The sequence below is a fragment of the Curcuma longa genome, chromosome 21 (genome assembly GCF_044706935.1).
Source record: "Curcuma longa cultivar G26 ecotype Majalengka, Jawa Barat chromosome 21, ITB_CL_G26_1.1, whole genome shotgun sequence".
NCBI lineage: Eukaryota > Viridiplantae > Streptophyta > Magnoliopsida > Zingiberales > Zingiberaceae > Curcuma > Curcuma longa.
The window spans coordinates 7,064,662-7,074,713 of record NC_133881.1 but is presented as its reverse complement, the minus strand read 5'-3'; the positions used below and the strand labels follow the sequence as shown (position 1 = coordinate 7,074,713).

Sequence of the window (10,052 nt, the reverse complement as noted above, 5' to 3'; positions counted from 1 at the left end):
GGCGGTCAGGCCACTCCTATTTCATTGAGAGCATCAGTTAGAGTGACATAAGTAGATAATCTTGATGATGAATGAAAAGGTACAAAACAACAAAATATTGCTTGTGCATGTCACTCCATGGACATTGAAACAGTGTCAGTCTGGGAAGCATAAGTACTATCAAGAACCATGAGAAGTTCAAAATCAACCAAATAAGTTATTGTTCATGAAATTACAGTTCATGAACCCATGCTCATTGTGATATTCTATGTCAATGTCATCCTCACAACTAGACATGGGTGTTATAATTATTTTAACAAGTCCCCATACAAGTGCATAAGCTTATGCAATGAGGGGAACACATAGCCACTGCATATTGGCATACGAGAAATGATCATATATCAGTCCCAAGGTTCTAGAATTCTAAAACATTTTCAAGTTAATTGTGATTTTGTTCAAAACAGTTTTCATGTAATAGAGAAAAAGAAGCATTTTCTAATACTGCTTGAATCTACATATCATTTTTATTTTATATGGACAGATAAGTTGGATAACAAGTTTTCAAAAGATAAAGATTGCTACTCTAGTTCCTCCCTCCCTGATTGATGATTTGTATGTTGGTACTTATACATCTCTTGTTATAAACCTTAAACCTTTATCTTTCTCTGGACACCATCTATTAATATATGGTCAAATTAGCGCACCATCTATCAAAAAGGTGACTTAAGTTAGCCTACTCAAAGTAACCAATAAGATATAAACCAAAGGTGAAATAATTGGTGTGTAAAGATTTAGAGTGAAAGGGATATTATAAATGGTGATAAAAAGCCTAGGGTTTTGTTAGAGCACATAGCCGGCAATAAAGACATGGAAGTGTGGATCTGCAAGGTCATATTTATTTGAGCAATAGTATTATATTATTATTTATCATAGGTGAGGACTTTATCGCATACATCAGTTGAGACTATTTATAATATGAGGAGTTGGCTCCAAAGATTCATTTTTAATAGATTGATTGGTGATAAATAATAAATAGTGATAATTAAGTGAATTCATTTATGAAAAAATATGAAGTACAAATTAAATGGATTTGTAATAAAAAAATTAAGTGAATTTACTTGTAATAGTTGTTAATTAAGTGGATTAACATGTGACACTAATTGGTCATAATTAAGGGATATTTCTGTGATAACCAATTGTAATAATTACATGACTATAATAAGTATAAACATTGGTATTATTTTCAAAGAATGGCAATGCTTATGACTAATGTTGGGTTTTTTAAAAAAGAAGAAATGGACAGCATACACATTAGCATACTGCATGTGCATCATGCAGTGGCTTAACTTCATACCCTCAAATATACTTTAAAAGTGACATGGGAAATCCTAGACAAACCTTGATCAATATAACTAACAAGGAATGAAAGAAAAACAAATGTAGCTGTAAGGAAAGATACCCTTTTAGTAGGTTGAGAGCGCAGAAAATCAACACGTAGTTGTTGACCAGAAAACTTCTTCCCATTCATATTTTTGTGAGCAGCAATGGCATCTTCCAACTTATAATATTCAATAATAGCTGAATTTCGATTCCTCTGAAAAATCTGTACTCTTCAATCTTACCAAACTGCAAAAACTCTTCTTTAAATGATGAACATATGATTAAAACCCACCAACCCATACTGCTTAGCTGCTCTTGGCTGGCATGCAGAAAATTAAACACAGTGTTAATTCGATTACTAGAATTTGATTCAAATACAAATACTTTAGCTTTTCCAAAAACAAACCAAAACACTAACTAAATAGGGGGTGTTTAAAGAGCAGTTAAACAATGTTATAGGTAAACAATGAATTGATCACTTTGAAATGTAAGTGCATGAGTTGACCGTATCGTCTAATCTTAAAGGGAAGACAAAGTTCTGGCATGTGTTTATTGGTAAAACAACAACTATAAACCCTTCATCTATTTTCACTTATGCAGTGAAAGCGATGATTAAGGTATGGCAGTATTGTTTCCTTAGAAAAAGTCGTGTAGCAGAGGGGATGTCAGGTTTGAATCAACAACATGATCCAACAACTTTAAAGACTACTAGCTCACAAATCTATGTCCACCGTGTCCTTATCCGAGTGATAATGTGCATTGGAACCTATATTCTATGAAAGGTCTAACTGAACTGAACATACAACGAGCCAAAACAAACAAACCAGAAATTAACCAGATCTTCCTAATTCATTATCCCATATAGCATCCATATCAATCTACGCAGAGGTAGAACTGGTTGTACTAACCGGTCTGGCGAACTCAATCCTGATCGCGCTCCCATGGATCACGCTCCCTTGGAGGGCTTCCTTCGCAGCCTTGGCTTCCTCGACTTGCCGGAAGTACACGAAGGTATAGTTTCTCGCCGATTGCATCGTGGTGCAATCCAAGGCGCCGTGCTTGGAGAAGACGACCATCAGATCTGAATCGGTGGTTTCAGCGGAGAGTTGCCCCACCCAGAGAGTATTCGAGGCAGCCTCACTGCTGTCCGGATCCTTGGAAGACGATGGATGCCGGTGGTCGGAAGAAACACCGGCAGACTTGTTGATCGGCATCCCCGGCTCCGCCTGAATCCCAAATGATTTCTGGCAGATCCACGAGAGGGACAGAAGGAAATCTACAACAACAAAAAGGATAAAAAAAAATTCGCTCACAGAAATCGATCGCAGAGCGGATCTACAAACTGGCGGAGAAGAACGCGAAAGAAACCCTAACGATTCGGGGGTGGCGTCTCTGACGCGTCGCGGCCTATATAAAGAAGATAGAACGGGTGCACTTGAAAATTCTGTTTTGTTCCTCCAGATTTTAATTTATTACATAAACGGCCCAAATTATTCTCTTTTTCCGTTTTTTATTTTTAGACACTAAACGAATTCATAAATCGATTTAATATAAAATTGGAAAAGCAATAATTCACATGGATTCATATACTTTCGATCTGAGCTAATTTAAATAAAAAATAAATAAATGAAGGGACAAAATAAGAAAATAATGAAACTATTTGAATCAAACTGAAATTATTCTCAGATAGAAAACTATATAATTATAATATTAAATAAAAATGACAACATTCCTAATTCTTAAATAATACTTTATATATAATTTATTTAAAATTAAAGATGTTCTAATGGGAAGAACAGAAAGCTATTTTAAATATTAAATTATAAATAAAATATCATTTTGATAAATTTTTTAAAAAAATTTAAAATACTTTTTAATTGTCTATCAATAAAATATATTATTATAGTTGAAAGTTGATATGCCAATCTTTTGGGGTGATCGGTCCGGTCCCATAGAAATTTCCCACCGACCATCAGGGTAAGTCAGAAAGTCCACGGAAGTTTCCCACCGACCATCAGGATAAATTGAAAAGTGCACACAGCGGTCAGCCCAGACGCCCAGCATCCTTTGATTGAGCTCCCCATTTGGAGAAAAATTCATGTAAATACATCGTAGTTGGAGATCGAACCGCAGGTGCTTGGGTGACAACCTGGACGTCTTACTGCGGCACCATTGCCCCGGAGACCTAAACTGTAGTCGATAAACTTTTTATAGTGACCAACCCCATAACCGAAACGGTCTCATATCAGAAAATCTCCTAAAGGATTTTTTGAAGACATGGTACTACTATGTTGATAAGAACATACTACCTCAACAGCACCTCAGCCAACAGATATATGTTACTAAAACTTGAATAGCACAACACCTCAGTCAACAAATACATGTTGTTAAGAAGATTCAAACTTAAAATCTCAAACAACATATATCTCCATGCTTACCACGTACGATAAGACACTTCAACTTTCAATTCTAACTAATGAGTTTACAAGCGTTGGAGTTGAGGAAAAAGAAAATACAAATACAAGCCATAAATTACAATTTTAAAGGTGATATCGAAAGAGTCGGCATGGTGGATGCTACTTGGAGATCTTTGCAGTAAGTTCCCTCACCAACTTTGCAGCCACCATGGCAGTCATCCCATCGACGGTGTCACGCTGCGGGTTGAACTCCACGACATCAGCGGCAACGACATCGGCTTGGAGATTATGGAGGATGTTGAGTACATCGCGGAATGAGAGACCTCCCGGCTCGATATGAGACACTCCAGGAGCAAATGCAGGGTCAAGGCAATCGACATCCACCGAGATGTAGACACCCTTAACGCCTTCCCCTAGTTTCTGGAAAATAATGTAGGCAAGGAACTCTCAAGTTACTCAGCATAAGCATACTCACTCAAATATCGTATCTTGATGGACAACTGATCCGTTGTTAGAGGAAATAAAACATTACCAAATTTTCTAGCACATGACGGTCTTGTGAAAAAGTGCGCATTTCGTACTGCTCGACGCCAAACCTCTTCCCTTGTTCACGCCCTTCACGAGTAATCGACCTGATTCCGACCTGAAACACAAGTATGCATTTTTCAATATCAAAATGAGACATCCAAGAAATAACATTGCATTCACCGTGCCGAAATATAGCACGAGCGAAGAGTTTAAAAGATGAAATGAATTGGTACCTAAAATTTGCCAGATATCACTTTACTACATGTCTTCCATTACAATTTAGATAGCTCATATGTGATGCAAGATTCGACATCATAAGAGCTGATGGTAGTGCTTTCTGTGTAGCAAACGTCGTAATACAGTCCATAAGAGTCCACCATTTCGCATAATATTCTTTTTGTCAACAAAAAAAAACCTCGCATAATACTGCTTAGTTACTTAATAAAAGAATACTAGAGATCAGATCATTCCATCTTCTGAATCTTTCTGAAGTCATCAGTTATGTTAGAAAATATTTTAACTAGAGGAGAAAAAATATCTCTCTTTTTCAGGATAAAGCATATCACTTGTGGACCCTTGATCACAAGAAATCTAGCAAGCTTCCATGTGACACTAAGAGTCCTTTTCGAGTTGAGCAAAAAACATCCTAAGCAACATAGAAAATACAATCACAAATATAAGGTAGGCTTTTCTTTTATATAGTATTGGATGAAAGAATGTTGAGTAAAAATTATCCTATGAGATGTAGAAAATACAATTAACAAACATAAGCTTAGAAAAAAAATTCCAAACAGTCAAAAACACAAATGGTACTTTCTGGGTGGGTAACAAAAATGATGTCCTCATACTCAGAATCAAATGCAAAATGTCGAAAAACATTGTTTATTAATTTGACAGAATAATACCTGCAGAAGGCGCCTAGCATAACCTCCCTCCATTATTCGTGCAAAAGAAGAAGCATGTGAATACTTGTTTCCCTCAAAAGCATCATATATATCCGGATGGGCATCTAGGTGAAGAATATCTAAAGGCCCACCCACCTAGCTTTTCTGATACAGCTCTGACGACAGGAAAAGAAATGGAGTGGTCACCACCTAAAACAAGAGGTCGCAGTGGATCCTGTAAATGAAATAGCAAAGCTCAGCGAGGATACTGACTGAAACTAACGCTGGATTTACATAGTTGCAACAGATAGTGTTGCTTATTATTGCAGTAAATTTTTAAGATGATGACATATCCCAATATGCCTAGGAGCATTTTCAAGCTGCCTAGAACTATAAATAATGCAGTAGCATGATTATCTAATTACAATTTCAAAATTTTGAATAATGCAAATAACTTAAATATAAAGAATGGAATCAGAAATTTGAAATATTTGTGTTACCTGTTCCATCACTAACTTGACAGACTCACTTATAATATTCATTAGTCTGTCATCATCAACTCCACAATCTCGTATCTCTTGTATAGGAACATCACCAACATCAGTTAGCACACGAGGATCATTTAATTCTTTACCTGTGCAAACACCCAGTTGAATATAAATTGAGATATTTCATCATCTACAAGAATTAAACTACAAAGGAAATGATGGGCGCCAACCAAATTACATTCCAGGAAGGACTCTAAAAAAATATATTGAAGATAACCAAAAAAGCATTGTCTTGGTAAGACTATCTTGCTAATAATATCCAATCAAATATATTTTGATCACATTCACAAAGTTTTTTCAACCCCCTCTAACCCTCATATCTACAACTATAACCAATTCAACATGGAAAGGACTCATTTTCTATGATCAGCAGCAAATCGATAGTACCTGACAAGAAAGACTCTGCTGTCGGTTTTTGTGACAATTGATAAACCAACATTTGACACTGTAAATATTCAGATTACTTCAATCAAACAGGCAGGTGATATCAATGTGAAAAGCAAGCTCAAGCATTTCTGAAACCAACTTTAGGAAGCTGACTTATATTTTGAGTTGTATGATGTTGGCAACTTCCAAATCATGCAATTTAGATATGTGAAATTGTTTACAGAGAACATGAAACAAGTGATGACTTTCCATGTCAATTAAGTGAATATATCTAAGCACCAAAATATAAAGAGAGTGCATCGGGGTAGATAAAAAGGAGCAACATCTATTAAGACCAACCTAAATCTAGTTCTGTTGATCTGCTCCACCGATAATACAATTGCATTGAAAAAAAAAAACTGAAAATTTACATTACCTTCTTCAGTGCTAGAGTTGGTACTACCACACCAGATAGCCTCCCTAATCCGAGGAGGAGCAAACGCAGGACCTTGCAGGAAAGAGGAATTGTGTCCAAGAGGAACTCCCAGGAGTGATGTTGAAGCTTTCACACTGCCCAAAGACCTTAGTAACTCTCCCTGTAAAAAGAGAAAGGGGATTCATTTAGTTCAGCAATTTAGAAAACCTAAAGGTGCATTTAGTTTCGCAAACTTAGTAACTCTCCCTGTGTAAAGACCAATCGATTTTACAGCAAAAATTCAACTAGATTAATCTCTTGAACTTTTATAGGCATGAAAGAACCAATATGATGAAGAAAACCAGTGGCCATCTTCATCGAGCAAAATTTTAATCAGGTAACCAATACTATATCACTAACCCAGAGCAACAGAGAAACATGCACTGCATAGTAGTTATTGACACCATAAAAAGCTCGTTTGATCCCCACTCACTATTTCAACAAACACAAATTATAGCAAACTTGAAATATGAATGACAAATGTGTGCATACTCAAATATGATTTCATACAGATTAAAGATTGTTTTAGTAACTTTGTGAACATCTAATTACGATATTAAACATCCTTTGAAGCTTGATGAGTTTTCAAATCAGACAATTAAGAGCAGCTAAATGAGGATGAGATTTAGATAAGATAACATTTTGATGATATCAATCTACCAACTTTATTGATTGCAAAAGAAACCAGACAAAACAATGTAGAGCAAACGAGAATTGAATGATTACCTCAAATTAGGAGCAGGCCGACATAACACTTCTACTAACCTTGAGTTTGGCCCTCTCGCGAATCAGAGTAAGGGAGGCATCGATGACCCGGTTCTGCCCCTTCTCTATCAACGCCGCAGAGACGTTGGCAGCGCCCCATTGCCTTAAGTACTGCATCCACTTCGTCCCATGGCTCATCTTTTCTACAACCCATAGAAAACTAACATCCGCTCAGTGTCCAAAATTGAACAAGAAAATATCTTTAATATACCAGGGGAAAAAAATAAAGACACCAAGATACAGTCCGGAGCGGAGAAACACCGAAAGAACACAAAACAAAAGATAACATTTTGATTGGCTACCACAGATCAAAACGACGGAAAGCTACGACCCATCAAGAACACTCAGATTTCAACAACAAAAAAAAAACCACATCACTCGGTTTAGGATAACGAACTAAGCAAATCAAATACTCAATCTAAGAGATCAACTCACGAAAAAAGAAGGAATGAAAAAGACGGATGTGCCCGATACCTCGCTGAATAGGAAAATAAAAGGGCGGCGCCGCGGGGACTTGTGAGGAAGGAGACACGAGAGAATTAGGGATTCAGTCCTCTGCTTTGATGAATGCTGTCGTGGTGCCGTCTCGGGAACAAACATTGCAGTGTTTTGTCGGCAACAGTGGTGGAAGATGCGCTAAATATATTGTTAAGAAGCCCTTTATTTTTATTATAATACTTTTATGCCCCATTTTAAAAAATAACAAACAGTGTGTTATATCTCATTTTTATCTCCTCACTAATTTTGATCCAAATTACTCCAATTTACTAAGTATTGATATTGCGCTCCCGGGACATAGCTGAGTTGATTACGATGCAGCAGAGTTGTAGAATAGGACAAGGGTTCAAATCCTGACGAAGCAGGCAATACCCTTCTACGTCGTGACCAATTGCAGTTTCTCGATTTATTTTCTCACAGATGGTCATGGGACCGACCGTGTGGGGCCGCTAAGGTGGCGAATTCCACCTTTTACAGAAATATTGCAATTGTCGCCTCCGGGACATAGCTGAGTTGGTTACGACAGTGTGGGACTGCTAAGGTGGCGGATTCCATCTTTTACAGAAGATATTGCAATTGTCGCCCCCGGGGCATAGCTGAGTTGGTTACGACGCAGCAGAGTTGCAAAAGAAGGCAAGAGTTTGAATCCTAGCGAAGTCAAGTAATACCCTCCTGCGTCGTGATCAACTACAGTTTCTCGATTTATTTCCTCACAGATGATCATGGGACTGACCGTGTGGAGCCGCTAAAGTGGTGGATTCCACCTTTTTTGCAGAAGCTATTGCAATTGTCAACCCCCGGATCATAACTGAGTTGATTACGATGGAATAGAATTGCAGAAGAGGACAAAGATTCGAATCTCGATAAAATCAAATAAAATATATTACAATTGTCACCCTAATAATACCCTAACTACAACTTTTCAATTTACCTCTTACTAAAGAAATCACTATTGTAACTCCAATGGGAAATCTCATCCCCTATATCTTCTTGTCTAGGGGATGACATCTTTGGATTCAGCTTTGGTTTATAGAATTTCACAATTGTTACTTTAATTGTTGTATGCTATGAATGTTTTGACAAAACTAAGATCCTATTCTAAAATCATGCTTGTTAATTTGGTTACATAAATAGAACGATTCATGAATTTTCTACGACACTTTACTTTCTAAAACTATCATTTTTTTATTTATGATGATATTGTAAGTAAAGTAACTGTAAAATCATAATTATTATATAATTATACTCTATTAAAAAAATGATAAATCTCAGTCAGTCTCATGGACTCAATCCCTGGGGTGGCCGAATTATACTCTATTAACTACTACAAATAGCATACAAATTTAATTATTAATATTTCATAATATATATACACACACTAGTGCAATTCATAATTGAGTGCACGATCGAGCAAGTTGGGGTGTTTGAAATCGATCCGGACACCTCACACACTCAGTCATGAATGAATATCATGAACGGGAAGTCAACATGACATCAAAACACTATATACAATAAATTATATGTTACATGTTTTCTTGTACGTGCAACTTCCACGATCGAGTGCGCATCTGAATAAATCAGGTTGTTCGGAAATGATTCGAACACTCCATGCATTCAGTTGCAGATGGATGTCATGCACGAGAAGTTGCATAGGATATCAAAATACTATATACGGATATTATATATTGTGCGCCTTCTTATGCGTGCAACTCCTGCGACTGAGTGTGCATCGGTTGAAAATGATACGGACGCCCCGCACACACAATTGTAGATATATATTTTTATTTCCCCCCTTTTTAATAGTTAATATAAGAGAGAGAAATGGAATAAAATTTAAAAATAAAAATTAAATAACTAAAAATAAATTAATTAATTTTTCGCCATGTCACGATAATCACCTTGGTAACATCATCAAGGTGATGTTTATCTTTTAAAATCAATATCAATCTTTTTTTTTTTAAGAGAATGTAATATTTTATGTTGACCTTTGAAAAAAAATACAGTTCCTAGAATTATCTCACGGATATGAAATAAAATAAATAATGTAAAAATATTATAGGTTCACTATCTATATTTTCCCCTAAAAATATTGTATTAGTCTTCTAAGAACTTATGTCACTACAAGAAAAATGATTTTAAATGACACTATCTAATGAGGCATTTTAGTTAAAATGCATCAAAATGTAATTTTTGAGGCACTTAAAATTTGAAT

At 36.2% G+C, this 10,052-nt stretch overlaps 1 protein-coding gene and 1 pseudogene across 1 annotated transcript; both read right to left on the bottom strand.

The window, feature by feature from the left end:
• Positions 1 to 1,621: 1,621 nt before the first annotated feature.
• On the bottom strand, positions 1,622 to 2,727 carry LOC141815120 (flowering time control protein FPA-like). The gene is made up of 3 exons (XM_074703068.1): positions 2,673 to 2,727; positions 2,268 to 2,585; positions 1,622 to 1,678 (listed from the first exon to the last, which is right to left on the bottom strand). The coding sequence occupies exons 2-3, from the start codon at positions 2,571 to 2,573 to the stop codon at positions 1,622 to 1,624; spliced, it is 363 nt and encodes a 120-aa protein (XP_074559169.1). The 5' UTR covers positions 2,574 to 2,585; positions 2,673 to 2,727.
• A 1,087-nt stretch (positions 2,728 to 3,814) lies between these two features.
• Positions 3,815 to 7,897, bottom strand: LOC141814987 (arginase 1, mitochondrial-like; annotated as a pseudogene).
• Positions 7,898 to 10,052: the final 2,155 nt, after the last annotated feature.

Excerpts from the sequence above, each read along its gene's own strand:
- LOC141815120 (XM_074703068.1), bottom strand. The coding sequence starts at position 2,573 with ATGCCGATCAACAAGTCTGCCGGTGTTTCTTCCGACCACCGGCATCCA. Across the intron at positions 1,679-2,267 it reads GGATTGAGTTCGCCAGACCG|CCAAGAGCAGCTAAGCAGTA; the intron begins GTTAGTACAACC and ends TCTGCATGCCAG.